The sequence below is a fragment of the Dermacentor andersoni genome, chromosome 9, assembly GCF_023375885.2.
Source record: "Dermacentor andersoni chromosome 9, qqDerAnde1_hic_scaffold, whole genome shotgun sequence".
Classification (NCBI taxonomy): domain Eukaryota; kingdom Metazoa; phylum Arthropoda; class Arachnida; order Ixodida; family Ixodidae; genus Dermacentor; species Dermacentor andersoni.
In genome coordinates, this window is record NC_092822.1 from 62,249,589 (window position 1) to 62,271,764 (window position 22,176).

Below are 22,176 nucleotides of genomic sequence, written 5' to 3' on the forward strand. Positions count from 1 at the left end.
GCCAAATAAATCTGTATAATGACAAATCAAATCTCTGAGGTGTCTTAGGAGAAACACCTCTACAGTATAGAACTTGAGTAATCTTAACCTTCATTCTACTCAACAGGAAAAAAAGGTGGTTTACAAGACAGGTTAGGCAGATACCCACCGAAGAATTATTCTTCAAGGCTCGGTTCCAAATTTAAGCTGCCAGCACATGCACTGATATAATGTATCACACCTGTTTGGCAGGCTGCGGAGAGAATGTCTGTGGCAGCAAGTTTTGAGGCAGGTTGTGCCCTGGTAGCTATTGCAACTCTAGCTGTGGCTTCAGCTATGGTCATGGTTGTGGTCCTGCTTGTCGCCTTTGCCAAAGCTGTGTATACAGCTGTGGAGGCTTGGTGGGCATACACTTGGATTCTTTGAACGAGCCACAGTGCTCGGACATGGTCTGGAAGCTGCAAAAGCATTGGCTGTACCTGCGTGAAACGTCCAGTTGGCCGCGTTTTACACATGCCAGAATGTAACACCAACAGAAACTTTAAGTGCTAGACAAAACACAGACAACTTTTCCCCACAGCAGATGCAAGTCTTTTTCAACACCTTTTGTGAATACTGAAGATGGGTGTCATTACAACACTTCTGAAAAACACACCCACACATTCCTCATGAATATGCGCTTGCAAGATTGTCAATACTGACATAATCATTGTATGCTACCTGGATATTCACTCGTATTCCTAAAGCTTCTCTTAAGTGCTATGAGTACCATGCAAAGAGTTGTGTAGTTAACACACTGATCACTCACATTAGCAAGCACCCAAACATCAGTAAATGAATGAATAAATGCTCTGAGCAAAGCAGTTTTGTGAACACAGGCCTTATTCTATATCTATTGCCACATATTCAACTTCTAATTAAAGAAGGTGTACAAGCAGAACAGACTTAAGAAACTTTCCTGCGTTTTCAGAAGCAGCAAGAAGTATGCTGCCCATTTCAAAAGAAAAAAAGAATTACCCTTCTATAAGCATGTAAATTGTTCTTAACGAAAGGCAAGTGGTAAAGTAAGAAGTGCTTTTAAATATTCTGTTCATAATTACCCTGCACATGTTATGCTGTAAAGAAAAGTTGCATTTCACAGCCTTCTAACAATTAATGCAAGCTGTCTCAGCATATCTGATCACAAAGGTAATACAAGCCACATCAATGTCACCAGACGTCATTAAATAAAAATTAGGTTCTATTCATGAGAAGCACATGCAAACACCTGGTACAGCAAGCAATTCCAACACAAGAATAGAAGCACATAGGAAAAATACCAGGATGTTACTGACGTTTCGGGCAAGGACCGGCCTCCGTCGTAGTGAAGGCCGAAACAACAGTAAAATCCTGGAGATATCGTGATTCAACATTTCCCTGTGTATGTTTATATATGTAAGCGCGCGCACACACACACACACGCGCACGCACGCACGCACGCGCACACACACACACACGCACACACACACACACACAGTGAAACCTCGTTAAACCGTAGTTGGCCGGAGCTCGGAAAAGGTACGCACTAAACGGTAGTACTGCTTAACCGAAATAGCATGAGATCGCCCACTTAATTACCTGTCAAAAACGGAAGACAAAAAACATGCAGTATTTATTTACTTCGCGCGACAAGAGTGCTATTTTTCTTTGAAGCCGCGGCGGTCTAGCAGCGACGACAGCGGCCTCAAACTTACTGAAGCTGCGAGCCAGCTATTCAACCAGCCCCCTTTTCTCGACAAACACTCGCATTGCAGATTACTCGTTAGTGTTGCATATTCTCCGTGCGCGGGCGCGGTAGCGTTGCAGAAATCGCGGGGCACCTTTTCATTGCGGGCTGCTGTTCTCGTCGCGACGATTGCATTCGTGAGGCTGACGTAACGCGCAGCTTCTGCCACTGTCGGGCCTGAATCGCCCGTGCTGTCGCTTTCCGTGTCATCCTTATCACTGTCCCTAGGCGACACTTCGGCAACACGAACGATGTCCAATTTTTCTTCTATGCGGAACACTCGACGTCTTTTTTTTTTATCCGAGCTTCGGCATGAAGCGAGTCCTCGCTTACACCACAGATTACAGGACGCCCATAGAATAAAGAACGGACGCCGGTTCCGCTCTCTGGAACGGCGCCGAAATGATGTTGATGTTGATGTGGCTTCACGCGCAAACACACAGGGCGCTTGGAGGCCGTTGTTTAGATCTCTGAGGCTTGTTGTTCTGCCGGGCCGCCCGATGGAGATGAAGCACCGCCGCGTTTGCCCGACGAAAAGTGGAAACACTACGTGTTAGTATGCAATAAGCTGGTACCGTTTACGCGGATACAAAACATATTGTGTTCAATGGCGCTGAGTCGGGGATTCCACTTTACTTCAAAAACGAAACTACTGTTTAAGCGGGTAAGGTTTACCGAGGTTATATATATATATATATATATATATATATGCATGTGTGCGTGAGCGCACGCTGTACTGGTCACCGGCCTTTAAGGAGCCCCCACTACACTGAACGGAGTTAAAGCCCTAGCAGTAGCTATGGTAGAGCAGTTGGTTCTTTATTCTATGGGTAGAGCCCCTCCCTCCGCTCTCAACCAAAATATTTTAACAGCCATGGTGATCTGTTTGACCCCGACATCGTCACGGCCATGAAAGACGGGATGAAGGTGAAAGTTGACAAAAGCAGCAGCGGTAAAAAGCCGGAGAATAAACAAGGTTTCGCAGCTGACCTTCCCACGAACCTTTTTGTGGTGGTGTCAGCAGCAATTGTACAGTTCACTGAACTAAGTGTGCCAGAAAAACTTAATGAGTAAATTCACCAAGTGTTGTTTAAATTCATTCTAAATAAAGAGTTTCTTTAGCTGAATGTGTATAGACTACTTTTAGCGAGCTGTATCATATGCAATCTTTAGAAAGGAGTGACCTGTATAACGAAAACTTTGGTAGTCCCAAGCACCACGTTATAAAGTCCTGTTTGACTGTACATAATAACAAAACTAACAAAATGCGAAGCTGCGAGGTCAACTTCTCAACCGACATGCGCCACTTTTAATGAAACTCGGTACGACGCTTTGTCTTCTTGTTAGTACAAGACATAGTAAAGTTGATTGCTCTAGGACAAATACAAAAGAAGTTATGCATGTTCCATTGGGCAAATGAGTATATATGTAACCTTAGGAAAACTGCCATTTTAAAAATGAGAAAGATTGATAAAAATGTTTTGAATAAGTATGTTCTGCGCACCCCATATTGCCGTATAGAACTAGCTGCTTGAAATTTCATGCCTTCTTTTGTAGAAACCATATCACGTACTTCAAAACTAAATTTTTTTTTGCTACAACGATAACAAAGAAATCAAAGATAAGAAATCTATACTTGTTCTATAGGGGCAATTTAGATAGCCGGATGTCCATAGTCTTGCTGCTCACAAATTTTCAGCCTAGAAACAAATTACAAACAGTTTTCGCCTTTGGGGTTGTGAAATCATAGTTTTACTAAAAGTGCAAATTGGCTAAAAAATGTGAACTTAGAAAAAAAAAATGATTCAATGATCTCAACACATGCCAAAATGTATGCAAATGCAGGGTAAAAAGGTTAATTTTCTTTCTTTTATAGTGCAGATAATAACCAAACTTTGCGATGAGCTTCTTTATATGCATGCTCAGAAATCCAAAACATGCAAAATTAGAACATGTGTATTTCTGAAGAAAATCGAGATTTTAGTCCCGCACCCCACCATATAAGTTCTATTCTGGGATTGGTATCCTATGATCAATCATGCTATTACCAGACAAAGAACTATCGTAATTAGTGGGCGCCTGAGTGCCAGCAAATGAAAGAATGCTCCAGGAAGAAATTTTTGTGAGAACGGGCCCTGATCTTTCAGTGACATCAATTGCCAAATATTCATGCAACTTCTCATGAAAGTTAGTATACAAGTAGAACAGACTTTATAAACTTTCCAGCTGTTACATGAACGACTAGTATACATAAGCTGCTGATCTTTAAATAAGTGAAAAATCACCCTTTTATCAAACATATGAATTAGTCTTGACGAGAGGCAAACCGTATAAATAAGTATAGAAGTGCTTCCAAATATTCTAGTTATAATTTCACTCCAAATGTCACATGGAAAGCAGACACTGGAAGACTTTCTTATGAAGCAGTTTGTGCAAACTGACTGGCTACATCACAACAAAAAAATGGGCCACAATGAAGTGATCCACGGTCATTAAATACAGCACTGATGCCTATCATTGAAAAGCAAATGCAAACACTGACACTACAAGTAAGTTCTACTTTGTTTGCACGTACATCAAAGTGCCACTCAGCAGCTCTTAAAAGTAAATCACACTCAACAGACTAAAGCTGAACAAGTATTTTCATAGCATTTCACTTGCAGGTGCTGTTATGCGTGCACTGACTGCAGCATATGTGAAAGGTCCATCATTTTCAGGTTTAACATTTTTTTAAAATTCCTAAGGTAGAAATCAGATGTTATCTTTAAAGAGAAAAACTGGGGAGAAACTGTGGGTTTTATCTTGCAGCCAAAAGTTTTGGATTCATCTGGTAACGATTAACGCAAGCAATGGTCTCCCCTTTTGTACACAAATATTATAATTAATGAAGTGAAATCACTCACGTGAATATGTAATGGTAAATAAAGCAGCTCACTAATTATGTTACGAATTCATCTCTACACATCCTTGTTGTCAGGTATAATTAATACATTTAAACGAAATCCAATTACCAAAAGCAACAAACAGAGATGGGATTAGTGAGCCCTTCTTTACTTTGTTCTCTGCACTTTTTTTGACAGAGAAAGAAAAGTACAAAAAGTAGTACACACGAGCATGCTTCACAGGAGGTGTGACATTTTTCGTTATCCCACAAGCCCTGGTTCATGAGCACTATCATATAGGCACTGAGAACATTTCTGTGTGTAGACGTTACTTGTTCAGCCTTTTGCCCTTGTCTGTAGTCTGATGTTACTGGTTCTCAATATATGTTCTTGAAACAACATTGCTGTACCGTACTATTGCGCGTACAACACGCACCAAAAATTTAACAGAAAGTTGGACTGCGAATTACATGCAAACTTTGACTTGAGGTGTGGCTTCACGGCACTGTTACTCCTGCTGCCGCGAAGCCATACTTAAAGGCAGCGCGCGGCGCTCCGCCGTGAAGCCCCAACTCAAGGCAAGGTTTTCGGCCACTCAAAGTTTCGTTATCTCCTAGGTAAACTATCCCTCTCCCCACCCCTGAGCGTTGAAGCTCTCTTCTCCCCTCCTTCATTTTCGTTAGGAGTAGCAATTTTGCGTTTAGTAGTTAGGAAATAGTGCACGCGGCACGGGTGAACTAGAACCCGGATCACGATGAGCTGAGCTTGATGGCTGCCCTTTAAAGCGCAGGGGACGCTGAAGATTATCGGCACCCCCTAAGAGGGAGTGGGGGGGGGGGGGGTAGAACAGAGTCGCTGGCGGAAGATACAACGTGGGTGAGTCGATCGTGCGTCCATGAATTGTCATGGGCTATATGCAAGGATTTTTTTCCCCTGGCTGCTTAAGTGGCCGTGCAAGTTATACATGGTGGCGGGTTATAGGCCGGAAAATACGACATTACCGACTAGACGAATCAGAAGTCATTCTCTGAATGTAACGTAGTTGGGTAAACATCCTCTCAACGTCACAGCTACCGTTTGCAATGCAGAACAATGTCAGCAGTGCATTAATTTGCTTCCTAGCGCATTACAACCATTTACATGCGTCCTTTGTCTGGGACATCCAATGCAATGTGCCAATGTTGTACTCATGTAAACGGAAGTACTAAAAAAATAAAGCAAGAAGCTTTTGTTCACTCAGTGCCAGCGACGCTGAAATATTTTTCCATATATGCCGGTTTTCGCTGGAATGTTAAGAGACAATGTGGTGCATGTTATATTCATGTGATACTAATATAAGAATTATTGATATATCTTGACCATTTGCTAGCAAAACGCAGGCAGCATTCATTAGTTTTTTAACACCTGCACTTATTATTATCCTTTACGAAAAAGTAAACTTTGGGGAGAAACGGGCTTTACCGGATTTTCATATATTTTGTTCAGGGTGTAAAAGCTTTTACCAGAAAACAAAGGACCCTACATATGCGTCATGTAATGTTTCACACCCGTGACATAACTAAACATCACCAATGGCTTCTCAAGACAACTAGTCCCCACTTGCTCATGTCCTAGTCTTGGTGTGCAAATACTAACCAGATTTATAGGGTTAGCTTACGCTCTACCACAGGTCTGATGATGCATGTCTTAAAGTACAGAACAGACTGAGCCTAAACTATGCACTGCAGCTGGTGAACCGTTTGACAACATTACAACTGCCATAATGTACTAGCCTGTACTAAGACGTACGGTGCGTAACATGTCAGTTTAGCTGTATTATTAAACAAGAGGTTATGACAACATAAGCACTTGATCAAGGAAGCACAAAAATTACATCAAATGTGAACTCTAGCTTCAATATGATAATAAGTTTGTAAGAAACAGAAAAAAATTGGCACATACAACTGTTACCCAATCTGTATTGCATCTATTTCTTTGCTGGCTTCTTACATTATGTGTAACTTAAAGAAACTTATTTTCACAGTTATGAACACATTTTAGGTCAATCTTCATTTGAGGTAAAAAGTGAGCCTTTGATATGCTGGCATGGCTGTGAAGTCACATGAAGGAACTTTCTAAGAAATTGTGATATACAGTAGAGTCAACGTCCCTCTAGGTAACCTTACAAGAGATATTTAAGGTTGAAGGAGCCAGATAGCTCTCAAAGCAGTTTTGGAATCACCAACTCCCATAAAAAAATATATCAATTGGTCAATCTACAAAGAAAGCTACAAGCCCCAGACCATTAGGGCCTCTTCCCTGCATGACAAGACTTGTGGCCGGAGAGGCTGTTTCACTGCGAAAAGAATGTGCTGCAGTGAACATACAGAAAGGGACGCTCTCCCCTGTGGCAGTGGATATGCCATATGTCAGGCTGTTACTCTGAGTGTATGCCTCCGGGTACAGGGGGCACTTGAAGGGGCGCTCGCCTGCGTGTGTGCGCAGGTGTGTCCTCATGCAGGGCTTGTGCTCAATCCTGTAAGGGCACAGCCGGCAGAAATGCAGCCCACCACGCACCGACACGACAGATTAGTACTGCTCTAGGGACACTGATGGCCAGAGACCCGCAAAGTTGTAGTGAGCACAGGAAAGCAATGCGAACAATGTGTCATATATATTTGATAGAACTAATGCGCTAAACCTGGCAATGAAGAAGAATGAAAGCACCTGTAATCAAAATGCATGATAAACTTGGACTAGCCAATCCACGTATTGCTGCCTTGGCACCAGTGCACTAATGCAGTACACGTCTCACACAAGTTCCTACTTCTCCATACATATGCAACTATCCTGAATGCATACTAACTACTGCGGACAACTCATATGGGTCAGATTTGGCATGCAATTTAAAATATTATCACTTGCAGAAAGGAGCCAGGAGTCTATTCCATAAAAATTTCCTATCCCTAACCTGCAAAGAAGCACTTCTTTGTGTTTTATTTTCTCAGATACCCAGTTCCCCATTATTGGTTTGATCACATGCAGCTTACTTGGCACTTCAGTACCCGACTGCATTTGCCAGTATTTACGCAACTCACGATGCATTAAAGGCTTCATATCTTGGGGGGGGGGGGGATAGCTATATGTTTCTATCTGTTTATTCAAAAACTACTGACGTGGCACTTTCACACTTTTGTCTGCAGCTACATTGCCTTTTATGCCTGTATGGCCAGGTAACCAGCATACTATGATCATTTGGTTGCCCATGTAACCTGAGCATAACAAGCTGTACATTTAATTATAATCTGAATTTTGTTTTTGTAGACTCTAACAACACTCAATAACTCGGCGAACACAATCGCTTTTGTAAGATTCATTTGCTTTATGTGCTTAACTGCCGAGAGGATTATGTCTCCTTCCGCTGAAAAATACTTGTATATGGATGTACCGGATATTAAATATGATGGTACTAGAACTCCATAAGCAACACCAGCTGGAGAAATAGAAGCATCTGTAAAAAATTCAGTACAGGAATACTTCTCTTGAAGTTCAAGAAAATGTGAATGTATAAGTGCCTCTATTTCTACGAAAGAGGTGTCAGTGGATAGTCTGCTACTTCTAAGGTGGTGGAAGCTGAGTAGGAGCCATTAACACATTCTCTAGAAGATGGGCGCCTGTTCCTTCTGACAGTTCTATCAACCAGAGGGACAGAACAGGCCTAGTGGCTACAAGTTGTGAATAACTGAATGACATGGATGATCGATCTACATCTGATTTTACCTTCAAGGTGTAGGAAAAGCTTAACAATGCCCTTTAGAAGTAAAGACTATTTGTTAGATTCAACGTACAGGCTTTGTACAGGACTAGACCTGAAGGCACCTGTAGCAAGGCGGATATCCAAGTGGTGGATAGGATTGTACATCTTCAATACATAAGGCCTAGCAGCATTATAGACTATATGGCTCCATACTCAAGGTGTGACCTTATAAATACTTTTGTACAAGCTTATGAGGCATCTACAGTCATTTCCCAGGACGTGCGTGACAATAATTTGCACAGATTCATAGACTGAGACACTATGCTTTAAGATTCTTCAGGTGCAGGACAAAAGTTAACTTCGAGTCTAATATGATACTACCCAATAATTTATGTTCACGCATACAGATAGTCGTTCCGCACTGAGATCTATCCCGGTGTGTACCACTCTTGTTTGAGAAGAGAATGCACATACTTGTTTTGAGGGTTTCATTTAACATAGTGCTCGGCCGCTCACTTAGACAAATTATATTTAAGCCATCCTATACTTGTTGCTCGCGGATACCAAGATAACATGACTTGTAACCTATTTGTAATGTCATCCACAAATACAGAAGAAAACAATGTTTGTGGGATGACACTACGCAGCGAGTTCATTTTGACAATAAATAAAGTACAGCTCAGCACACCACCTTGTGGTACACCAGTCTCCTGCGTAAAGTGACAAGATAGGATGTTACCAATTCGAACACTCAATGTGCAGTTCGAGAGATAACTTTGAATCCCGTTCAGCAAGTTGCCTCGCGGACGCCCATTCCAGCCAGATCATGAAGGATACCGAAATGCCAAGTGATGTCATTTGCTTTTTCCATGTCTGAAAATACTGTTAAGAAGAACTGTTTGTGCTCAAAGGCATCACAGATATTTGTCTTGATGTGGACAAGGTGATCTACCATGGATGTATCTTCCCTGAAACTACACTGTAAGAAATTTAGAGTTTTGTTGCTGTCAAGAAAATGGATCAGGTGCCAGTTAGTCATTTTCTCAAAGAGTTTGCATAGGGCTACATGCCTATAACTGATGGCCGAAGTCAGGTCCTTGCCCTCTTTGAGAATAGGAATTATTATTGCCTCCTTCCAGGTAGCCAGGATTTACCCACCACTAAATGTGGAGTTAAAAATTGAGAGAAGTGTTTTCTGAGTTTGAGTGTTTAAGTGTTTGATCATGCCAAAGTATTCATTTGGTTCATGGAGCTGAATCTTCGCAGAAGTTAAGTGAATCCTGAAACTTGACCATGTTGAATGGCTGATCATATGGTTCAGTCTGTCTGCTTTTTCAACCGAGAGACAGTTGTTCTGCATCTTGATGATATCTTAAGAATGTCTACGAGTTGAGGCAAGAACTGCAAATATATTCGAAATGTGTACCTAGACTATGAGCTTGTTCTTTGAGTGTGTCTCCTAGGGTATTTACCAAAGGTAGAGGCTGAGATTGCCGGCCTTTTAATTTGTTGACTCTGTTCCAGGCTTTTCCCTCATCTCTATAAGAATTTATACTACAGATGCCTTTCTGCCAGCTGTCCCTTTTGGCACAGCGGTGCATTCTTCCACTTTGAGCCTTTATCTTGCTAAATCTGACAAGGTTTTGTGTTGTTGGTGAATCACGAAAGCGACTCCAAGCCTTATTTTGCTTTTTGCACGCTTCCCTACACTTGTCATTCCACCTGGGAGCACAATCTGTTGAAGGTGATCCATTCACTTCTGGCATACATATTGACACTGCATCGATTAGAAATGCTGTTACGCCACTACCTCATCAATATTGAGTGTACAGATGTCATCCAAGGTCAAATATGTGAGCTCTCTGTATCGCTTCCAATTGGCTGAGTCGACCTTCCACCTGGGAGCATGTGGAGTGCATTTATCCTGTTTTGTACGGTTCAGAACAATCAGGAAGTGGTTGCTTCCATATGGTTTCCTAATAATGCTCCCTTCCATATAAGGCATAAGTGTACTTGACACCACGATTAGATCTACCGAGAAAAATTTTGTGTGTGCAAGGCTGTAGAAAGTAATTTCCTTTTTATTAGGTAAGCAGGCACCTGAGGAGAATAGGAAATTTTCTAATATGCGCCCTCTCACATCACGAGAGACTCCCCCCTATAGGGTACTATGCACAATAAAATCTCCTGCAACGACATAGGGCTCCAGAAGTTTATCCATATAGTTTTGGAATTCAGAAGAGTGTAGGCTTGGACTGGTTGGTTATACATAGTTACACTGGAAGCATAGCGCGGGAAGGACGATCGACAAAGACTAGATAGGGTTAGAGCTTGTCCTATCTAGTCTTTGCCGATCGTCCTTCCTGCGCTATGCTCCCAGTGTAACTAGTTCAGGAAGTCTGTTCACAATAGTTGGGAACAAGGGAGGATATACATTAGGAATTAATTGATATTTCCTTATAAAACAGCACAGCTCGAACTGCAATTGCCTCAAGGGGCGTTTGCAGCTGTAAATGCTGAGAGGCACCTCCCTTATCCAATACTATTGCAACACCGCTAGACGATGTGACAGTGTCGCTGCAGTCATTGCGGTAAATGCCGTATTTTTGGAGAAAGTTTGTATGCGTAGATTTAAGGTGTGTTTCTTGAACACACACCACCTCTGGGTTAAACTTATGTCGGAGTTCTTTAATGCAATCAAGGTTCCGAAGCAGATCCCCGACATTACTTTGTAAAATTTCTGTATCCATGTTAAAAAGAAGTTTGTGCTGTGCGTTTAAGAAGGCAGGTTTAAGTCGCTTAGGTTACAGGGTCCTTCCCGGGCCCCGTATTGCGGGTCTTGTCTTTACTGCCATGGTGCCTAGACTCGCGGCGGCCCATTGGTGCTGCCTGCGCCATCTGGCTAGGAGTAGTGTCATCATCCACGGTAGTGTCCATTGCCTCTTGAGGGGCGCTGGACGTCGCCTCTTGTGAGCGGTGCAGTCGATGTGAAGGCTTCGCCTCGAGAGATGTAGGTATGAAGCCTGCCAACCCGGAGGTCGATAGGCCCTGCTTCAGGGAGGGTGGCGAAATAGTAGTGGCTGTTGTCAGAAAGGGGGCTGGTGGTACTGTTGTGACCATATTCTTTGTGGGCCAGGTGGATGCCGGAGTCTGCAGCGGTGCTGCCTCCTTACACACCTAGCATACCTTGCGGTGCGCAGAAATGTCACGTGCATTCATGCTTCCTGGAAGGAATGTATTTCCTATACTTTGAGTGTGACTATATCTTATTCTTTCTGCCATGTGGGGGCAAGCTCTAGAGTAAGCTGCTTGTCCACCGTCACAGATCAGGCAGAGGAGTGGGCCATTACAGTCATCTGAGAGGTGATCATGAACACTGCACTTCACAAAGGTTTGTCGACCCTGGCAATCGTGGCCATACCTTAGACATTTCAAACATTTCCGAGGGTGTGGGATATATGGTCCAACTTGGACTTTCATTTACCCTGTTTCAAAAATTTCTGGCAGCACACTGGTTGCAGAGGTGACGATCACATCTAGTTGAATGTTCTTTCTTTTCTCGTTAAATTATGATTCTTTTCACAACCGTAATGTTCTGTTCCTTCCAACCCTCTAGGAGCTCTTCCTCGCTTAGGTTCAACAGAACATTGTCTGAAATCACTCGCTCCACTTGTCTTCATGAGACGATGTGGAGCCACTGTGAAATTCACATCACTGATGGAGACCAGATGTGGGGGCTTGTAATGTTGCTGTTTATAGCGGACGTCAAACAAGAGGCCGCCGGTCGCAATTTTTGTGATTTTGTAGCCGGGATCAATCGTTTTGGTGAGACATTTCTCAACAGTGAAAGGTGATACCATTGTGACGATCTTTTCAGGGTTTTCACTATGAATGACATGAAATCTTGGGAAGGTTTTTTTTTTTTAATTGGCCAAAGACTGCAATATTTCTTCGGTGCACCCTCTTTCGGTAAGAGGGCGATCAGGCACATGTGCGAAGGAATAATATATCCGTACATATGTACTTAATTTCGGTGCCTATGCTAGCCATTCACCACCAAGCCCAGCAAGGGGATGCTATGCAATTTGAAGCAAATGCAAATGCCAGCTGTACATGGCAACTATAACCTCATACAATAAATCCAAGGTAGGATAAACTTATCATCATCACCCTACATTATGTCCACTGCAGGATGAAGGCCTCTCTTTGCAATCTCCACTTACCCCTGTAATGAACCAAGCGATTCCAACTAGCACCTGCAAATTTCTTAATTTCATCACCCCGCCTACTCTTCTGCCGTCCTTGACTGCGCTTCCCTTGCCTTGGCACCCATTCTGTTACCCTAATGGTCTACTAGATATCTGACCTACGCATTACATGACCTTCCCAGCTTTACTTTTTTTTCTTAATGTCAATGAAAATATTGGCTATTCCCATGTGCTCTTTTATCTACACCAATCTCTTCCCGTCTCTTAACGTTACGCCTAACATTCTTCATTCCATCGCTCTTTGTGCAGACCTTAACTTGTTCTCTAGTTTCTTTGTCAACCCCCAAATTTCTGCCCCATATGTTAGCACCGGTAGAATGCATTGATTGTACGCTTTTCTTTTCAATAATAGTGGCAAGCTTCCAGTCAGGAACTGACAATGTCTGCCCTATGCACAACCAACCCAATTTTATTCTTCTGTAAATATCCTTCTCATGATCAGGGTCCCCTGTGAGCAATTGACCAAGGCAAACATACTCCTTCACTGACTGTAGAGGCTGACTTGTGATCCTGAACTCTTGTTCCCTTGCTAGGCTATTGACCATTATCTTTGTTTTCGTCATATTAATCTTCAACCCCACTTTTCCACTTTCTCTGTCAAGGTGCTCAATCATTTGTTGTAACTCGTCCCCAGTGTTGCTGAACAGGACAATGTCATCTGCAAACCGAAGGTTGCCAAGATATTAGCCTGGTGATCCTTATTCCTAAGCGTTCCCAGTTTAACAGCTTGAATACTTCTTCCAAGCATGCAATGAACAGCATTGGAGAGATAGTGTCTCCTTGTCTGACCCCTTTCTTTATAAGTATCTATTTACTTTTCTTGTGAAAAATTAAGATAGCTGTGGAATCTCTGTAGATATCTTCCGAGATATTTGGGCAAGCCTCCTGTACTCCTTGATTACATAACGCCTCTATGACTGCTGGTATCCCTACTCCATTAAATGCCTTTTTGTAATCTATGAAAGCTATAGAGAGAGGCGATTTTACTCTGTGGATTTCTCGATTACCTGACTGACGACGTGGATGTAATCCATTGTACAATATCCCTTGCTGAAGCCAGCCTGTTCTCTTGGTTGACTGAATTCCAGTGTTGCCATAATTCTATTGGAAATTATCTTGGTGAATATCTTATACAATACTGTAAGTAAGCTAATGGGCCTATAATTGTTCAATTCTTTATTGTTTCCCTTTCTGTAGATTAGTATAATGTTGGCATTCTTCCATTTCTCTGGGACCCTTGAAGTCATGAGACAGTTCGTATAAGAGCCACAAGCTTTTAAAGCAGATTTCTCTTCCATGCTTGATTAAATCTACTGTTATTCCATCTTCTCCTGCCGCTTTTCCCCATTTCATGCCTTCCAAGGCCATTCTAACTTCATCGCTAATTATAGAGGGAGCCCCTGTAACCTGTTCATTACCACTTTTAATTGGGGTATCGTGGCTGCTTTGGGTACTACTGTACAGGGCAGTACAGAATTCTTCCGCTTCTTTTACAATATCTTCGAAACTGATGATGATATTTACCTGCTTATATTGCAGTGTATACATCTTGGCCTGTCCTAGGCCAAGTTTACTTCTCATTGATTTCATGCTGCGTCTATTTTTTACTGCTTTCTCAGTCTTTCTTAAGTTATAATTTTCAATATCCGCTATTTTCTCCTTGTTGATCAGCTTTAACAGTTCTGCGAATTCTATCTCATCTCTCCAGTTTGATACTTTCATTCTTTGTCATTTCTATAGGATAAACTAGACCAGGTTAACCGTTGCTGCCTGGAAAATTGGAAGTAAAATGAAGTGTGTAGAAGACAGCAAAGATTGAAAATAAGACAGAGAAACTAAGACTAAACTAAGAAACTAAGCAAGGACAGGAAAAAAACAACTACCGATTTTCCCCTGGTGGTTCAGTCCAGGGGTTCTGTCTACTTGAAGCTGAGGCCAAAAGGGTGTGTTGCCTCTGTGAGGAGCCTTAAAGGTTCAAACACTCAGCATAGGCTAAAACCATAAGATGCCCTTTGCCCTGGACACAGCTAAGTCATGCACAATTAAACACAGGAGGGGCCAACCGCCATGTGCTCTGGTCTGTGGTGTCACACCAAACACCTGCTGACGTAGACGTGCCTGCAGGCTTTAAGCAGCTGAAAAATCTTAAGAAATTATGCAGTAGATATAGGGGCTTATTCAAATGTCAACATGACTTCCTTGAAGATGACCACAGATTATGCACCATCATATTATGACTTTTATTCTCAATAGACAAGTACTTGCCGTCCTATGTCAATTTACAATAGGACACACATATCTTCCACCTAGGTCCTTCATCGACTGCTACCTCTACAGTACATACAGTATGAGACACCATTGCAGGCATGGACACATGTAGTTTGACTGGCAGTGCACAACCACTAGTAACCTACTGCTACAGACTCACTAAAATGCACTAAAACACAGTACACTCACTGCATGGTATGAAAAAAATTAGAAAGGCCCAGATTCCGAGGCACTTTGAAATTATACAATAGAGGCTGGAATGAAGCATATGATGGTTACTAGAAACACAGAATAAGAACCCTACATTCATGGCACATTCACATAAGTATACGAAATATGTTTACAAAACCAACATAAACATTACTGACCTCCCAAACATAAATAAAGATGAGGATGGGGAATGACGCTAGACGCATTTTTCAGTACTACAGTAAAGAAAAATAATGAAGCTCACTACTGTGCAAAGTGAAATCAAATGCAGTTTAAAGAACAAAATTAAGAATTGGGATATAATACACAATGCAAGAAAGCGTTATACTTGAAACGAGATAAAACATAGTCTTTTGATGGATCCAGAAAGGTCCAAACTTTGCGCAGTATCTGTGACCCCTTGGATTCATTGAATCACTTCCTCTTAATGCCATAAATTCTATACACTTGCAAAACCATGCACTGCTAATATGCAAGCACGATAGTATAATGATAACAGTAATGCTTAAGGACAAAAACGGACCATATCTTCCTTGACAAACCAAACTGATTTCCCGATCACGATAATGATTCTAATGAACCTCTACTTCAAGTAATTTAATGCAAGGTAATTAAAGACAGAAAAGCACTCCATGGTGTGACAATTGCACCTGGAAACAACAGGTATGGTTCAGTGTTTCCTGCACATGTTACTAGGCCAAATTGGCATTTGGTCTAATTAGCACAATTTTGGCCACAGATCCCTGCTTGTCCTGGTAAAAGTTGAGTCACGAGTAAGAGGTAGCTGGAAAATTTCCTCTCATGGACAACTTTGTCTATAGACTTTCTGAACGATGAAAAAAAAAAAAGTATACTTAATAAAGCTGGATGGGTGAAATGGCCATATCTAAGACTATGCAGGACACTGTGTAGTATGTTCATATTGAAAGCCTGGGTTCAACCACTGCACATTGCCAAAATTTACAAGTTACACATATACTAGGGCCATAGTCCAATAAAGCAGTAGAATGACAAAGCAAGGGAGAAACACCGCAACAATGTAAAACCGACAACACAAAACCATTGAAGAAGGACTTGTCGGCAAGGCTTGATTACAAAGTTAAGCTGCATGCACATGCATTGGTATCACATATCACTCTTGTTTGGCAGGCTGCGGGAAGAATGCCTGCTGCAGCAAGTTTTCTGGCAGGTCGTGCCCTGGTAGCTATTGCAACTCTGGCTGTGGCTTCAGCCGTGGTCCTGGTTGCGGTCTTGCTTGTCGCCTTTATCAAAGCTGTGGATACAGCAGTGGAGGTTTGGTGGGCATGTACTCGGACTCTTTGAAGTAGCCAAATTGCTCGGACAGGGTTTGGAACCTGTAAAAGCACTAGCTGCACCTGCGTGAAAAGTCCAGTTGGCAGTGTTTTACACACGCCAGAACCTAACACCAACAGAAACTTTAAGCGCTAGACAAACCACAGACAACTTCTTCCCACAGCTGATATGAGTTTTTTCCCTGCCTTTTGTGAAAATTGAAGAAAGGTGTCATTAGAACATACTTTCTTCTGAAGAACACACCGCCACATTCGACATGAATACGCACTCGTAAGATGATCAGAACTGATGTAACAATAAATGTATGCTACCTGGATATTCGCTCATATTGATAAAACTTCTCTTAAGTGCTATCTGTGAGTGCCGTGCAAAGAGTGGTTGTGTAGTTAAATTGCTGATCATCCTTGTTATTAGCAAAAACCCAAACATCATTAAATGAATGAATGCTCTGGGCAAAAAGTTTTGTGAACACAGGCCCTGATCTTCTGCAATATCTATTGCCACATATTCAACTTCTGATTAAAGAACGTATACAAAACAGACTTCAGGAACTTTCTTGCGGTTTCAGGAGCAGCAAAATATATGCTGCTGATTTCGAAGGAAAAAAAGAATTACCCTTCTAGAAGCATGTAAATTATTCTTAGTTAGAGGCAAGCGATAAAGTAAGAAGTGCTTCCAAATATTCGGTTTATAATTTCCCTGCACATGTTATGCTGTAAACAAAAGTTGCATATCACAGCCTTCTAACAATTAATGCAAGCTGTCTGATCACATCAGCAAAGTAATACAAGCCACATTAATATCATCCGAGGTCATTAAATAAAGACTTGGTACTATTCATGAGAAACAAATACAAGCACCTGGCGCAGCAAAATGGTTCATCCGAAGAATAGAAGCATGTACGGAAAAATACCAGGATGCTACTGACGTTTCGGACGAGGACCGACCTCCAAGGCAGTGAAGACCGAAACGGCAGTAATATCCTGTTATTTTTCTTACGTGCTTCTGTTCTTTAACCTGTTTCACTGCCAGATCCTGTGATTCAATGCTTCACTGATGTGCATACTATATATATATATATATATATATATATATATATATATATATATATATATATATATATATATATATATATATATAGTCTACTCTACTCTACTATATACTATATACTATACTATATACTATACTATACTATATACTATATACTCTACTATATACTATACTACTCTACTCTACTATATATATATATAGTCTACTCTACTCTGACGAAGGCTGGTCCACCAGCCGAAAACGTTAAGTAAAGGAAGTCTTCCAAAAAGTTCGTCGTCTCTTTCCTGCGTATATATATATATATATATATATATGTATATATATATCTGTGTGTGTGTGTATGTGCGCGTGTGCATAAGAATGTGTGAGTGTGTGTGTGCACTGTACTAGTCACCGGCCTACGAGGCCCCCCCCCCCCTCCTCTGAACGGAGACTTAAAGCCCTGTTAGTAACTATGGAAGACCCCCTCCCTCCTCCGTCTACTAAAATATTTTAACAGACGTGGTGATTAGCTTGGCCCCGACATCATCACAGCCATGAAAGACCGGATGGAGGTGAAAGTTGACAAAGGCAGCACTGGTGAAGAGCCTGGAGAACAATAACCAAGAATTTCACTGCTGAACTTGCCACAAACGTCCTTGCGGTTTTCTCAGCAGCAATTATAAAGTTCGTGGAACTAAGTGTGCCAAAAAAAATTTGTGAGTAAATTCACTAAATATTGTTAGAATTAGTTACAAATAAAGAGTTTCTTTTGCTGAATATGCTTACACAGCTTTAGCGAGCTGTACAGTGTGCAATCTTTATAATGAAGTGACCTGTATAACAAAAAATTTTGGTAGTCCCAAGCATTTCATTATAAAGGCCAGGTTGACTGTAATCACAAACCTTTACTTAGGAGGGGATGCTGGGCTGAAAGGTCAACAAATGTTGAACAGACATACCACTAGTCAGCACGGCTTTGTCTTCTTGTCTTGAGAAGACATAGTAAATTTGATTACCATAACACATACATAAAAAAGCATGCATGTCCTATTTAGTAAATGAGTGTATCGCCTTAGGAAAGCAACCATTCTAAAAATTAAAAGTCTAGATTAAATTTATTGAATAAACATGGCCTGGGCACCTCATATTGCAGGGTAGGACCAGCTGCTTGGAAGTTTATGCCTCCTTCTGAAGAAACGTTGTGCATACAAACAGATTACAAAAAAATTGCAATCAAAGAGAATCAAAACCATGAAGAACGAGACCAAAACAAGCAAACCAAACAACAGCAAGCGATAGCTGATGCGACCATAGTAAAGTACAAAAGGAGCAGGCTGGCTTATTGTGTACACATCACTGAAAAGGCTGTTCTTTTTGGTCTCCATCTCTCTGCCGTTCCTGGTTCGCGTCTACCATCTGCTGCTCTGCGTTCGCTATTTCATCTTTCACTGTTGTGCTCATTTGCTCGGTTACACCACCACGGAAAAAGAGAATAAGAAGTAGAATACATAATAACATTGCCTTTGCTCTCTCCTTGATAAGAACCATTTCCATTTAGTAAGCATTACTACTCGCTCTCGCACTAGTGTGGTTATTGCAGCATCTCCTGTGGTTTTTCCTTATAACTTTGGTTTCTCCTCTTCAGATAACAATTCTCTCAAGTTACCTCCTTTCACCCGACACCTGGACCTCTGAGAGTACGAGCCATAAAGGAGGATCATCATCATCATCACGATGTTGTTAGGTTGACGACATTCATTTGCGAATGAAAAAGACGGGATAAATGGGAATAAGACGATTATGACGATACTGTTTGCAGTACCTGAAGTATGGTTTCAAAACCACAGTTTTCCTAGAAGTGGGATTGGCTAAAAAAGGGTGAAGTGAGAAAAATTGATTCAAAGACTTTAAAACGTGCCAAAATGCATGCAACTTCGAGGTAAAAAAGCTAGTTTTTTCCTCTTCTATAACACAGATAATAGCCAAACTTGGGAATGAGCTTCTTCATGTGCTCAGAATGCACACAAAATTAGAAAATGCGCATTTCTGATGAAAATAGTGATTTTGGCCGTGAACCTCCCCTCTTATCAGCTGTCTGGGAGTGGCACCCTATGACCTATCGTGCTATTACCACGACAAAAACCATCGCAATTCGCTGACACCCAAGTCCAGTAAACGAGAAAATGCTCCAAGATGATGTTAAAAAAAGCAACGAAGCATTCATAGTCAGCAGAGCTGAAACATTATTTTCCTATGTATGCCAGTTTTCACTTGCACGTTAAGCGAAAATGAGGTGTATACTGTACTCATACATTAATAACATAGAAATTATTAATATATCTAAGCCACTTGCTCACAAAAGGTGGGCAGCATTAATTAGTTTTTAAGGTGAAAGCCTTTCTAGGCTCATGGTGAAGTTTGTGTCAGCAGACCTGACCGCCGGAGTGTCCGCCGAAGTGTCACCATGCGACATGAAGACAGATTAAGGACAGATAAAGAATGATAACGTTATAATAGAGAGTGGTAGACGTTAATAATGACTAGTAATGACTAATAATGACTACTGATGGCTCCGAAATGACCAATATGTCTAATGATGGCTTGTAATGAGGACAATTGATTAGAAATGCCTAGAAATTAGTAGTAATGACTGAAATGACCAATAATGACTTGAAATGACTAGTAATGACTATGAAATGACCAACATGTCTAACGAAAGCTTGTAATGACCACAACCGATTACAAATGACTAGAAATACTTAGTAGTGAGCAGTAATGACTAATAATACACTGAAATGACTTGTAATGACCAGTAATGACTATGAAATGACCAATATGTCTAACGACAAACTGTAATGACTACAATTCATTAGCAATGACTAAAGATGCTTAGTAATGACCTGTAATGACCAATAATCACTGAAATGGCTTGTAACGACAACTAATGACTTTGATATGACCAACATGTATAACGATGGCTTGTAATGAGCAGGATTGATTACAAATGACAGAAAATGCTTAGTAGTGAGCAGTAATGACTAAAAGAAAGAAGAGAAAGAGAAGACGCAAAGAGAAATAGGTAAATGATAAGAGGAGGAAAAGTAGGCTTTTGCCGTTTACCTCTTACGAGAGATCTTACAAGGCCCTGTAATTTTTAACGCCTACACTTATTATCCTTAACGAAAAAGGAACTTTCGGGTAGAAATCAGGTTTAACCAGATTGTCATATATATTGTTCAGGGTGTAAAGATTAGGAATCTTCAGTTTTTATCAGAAAAGAAAGGACCATACATATGTGTAAAATGTTTCACACCCATGACATAACTAAACAACAACAATGGCTTCTCAAGACTTCTAGTGCCCACTTCGTCATATCGTTGCCTTGATCTGCAAATACTAACCAGTCTTATAGGGGTAGCTTATGCTCTACCACAAGTCTGATGCTGCACGTCTTAAGGTCTAAAAAGAAACTATGCTTAAACTATGAACTGCAAGATGTGAACAGCTTGACAACATTACAACTGGCATAATGCATTAGCCTGCACTAAAACAGTGTGTAACATGCTAGATCATCTGCATTATTAAACGAGAGGTTGTTATGGCAACATCAGCACTTCATCTATGAAGCATATATTTACATCAAATGTCAACTCTATCTCCGATCTGATGATGTTTGATTTCGCACACATTATTGTAGCCCGGTCTGAGTTCAGCTATTTCTTCACTAGCTTCATACATTACGCGTAACTTAAAGAAACTTATTCTCACAGTTATGAATACATCTTAGGCCAATGATCATTCAAGGTTCAGAAATTCTGATAGACAGTAGAGTCAATTTCCCTCTAGGTAACCTTACAAGAGATATTTAAGGTTGAGGTACCCAGGTACCTCTCAATGCAGTTTTGGAATCAGCTACTGCTATTAAAAATATCAATCAATTGGCTAAACTAGAAACAAAGCTGCAAGCCCCAGACCTTTAGGGCTTCTTCCCTGCATGACAGGACATGTGGCTGGAGAGGCTGCTTTTCCGTGAAAAGGATGCACTGCAGTGAACACACGAAAAGGGATGCTCTCCCCTGTGGCAAAGCATATGCCGTGTCAGGTTGCTACACTGAGTGTATGCCTCCGGGCACAGGGGGCACTTGAAGGGGCGCTCGCCTGTGTGTGTGCGCAGGTGATTCTTCATGCTCGCCTTATGCTTGGTCTCGTAAGGGCACAGCTGGCAGGAACGTAGCCCACCAAGCACTGACACGAGCGATCGGTACTGCTCCAGGGACCCTGATGGCAAGAGACCCAAAAAGTCGCAGTGAGCACAGGAAAGCAATGCAAACAATATGTGTCATATATATATGATAGAACTAATGTGCTAAACCAGGCAATCAAGAAGAATCACCCCACTTGTAAGGAAAATGCACGATAACCTTGGATTAGCCAAGCCACATATTACTGCCATAGCACCACAGCACGGACGCAGTACAAGTCTTGCACAAGTTCATATCTCTCTATCATTATATTACTATCCTGAATATGTACTAACCCCTGCTGGCAACACATAGAGGTCAGATTTGGCATGCAATTTCAGATATTATGCATAGTAAAATTAGGTTTTATATGTAACACGGCATTGCGCACACCCTCTGACCTTCCCTGGCCCTTGTGCAAGAAACACCACTATTCAACACTAAATTATGCACTCGCCTATTAACTTAGGATTACACGTTT

The 22,176-nt window shown here is 41.4% G+C and overlaps 1 protein-coding gene across 1 annotated transcript in view; it reads right to left on the reverse strand.

The window, feature by feature from the left end:
* The window catches only part of LOC126528111 (uncharacterized), a 62,869-nt gene that overhangs the window by 12,392 nt on the left and 28,301 nt on the right, over positions 1–22,176 (reverse strand). Inside the window, exons 3-5 of the mRNA XM_072284543.1 lie at positions 21,613–21,732; positions 11,171–11,442; positions 221–458 (exon numbers count right to left, since the gene is read on the reverse strand). Coding sequence (XP_072140644.1) covers positions 221–458; positions 11,171–11,442; positions 21,613–21,732 — 630 coding nt within the window. The remainder of the gene's footprint in view (positions 1–220; positions 459–11,170; positions 11,443–21,612; positions 21,733–22,176) is intronic.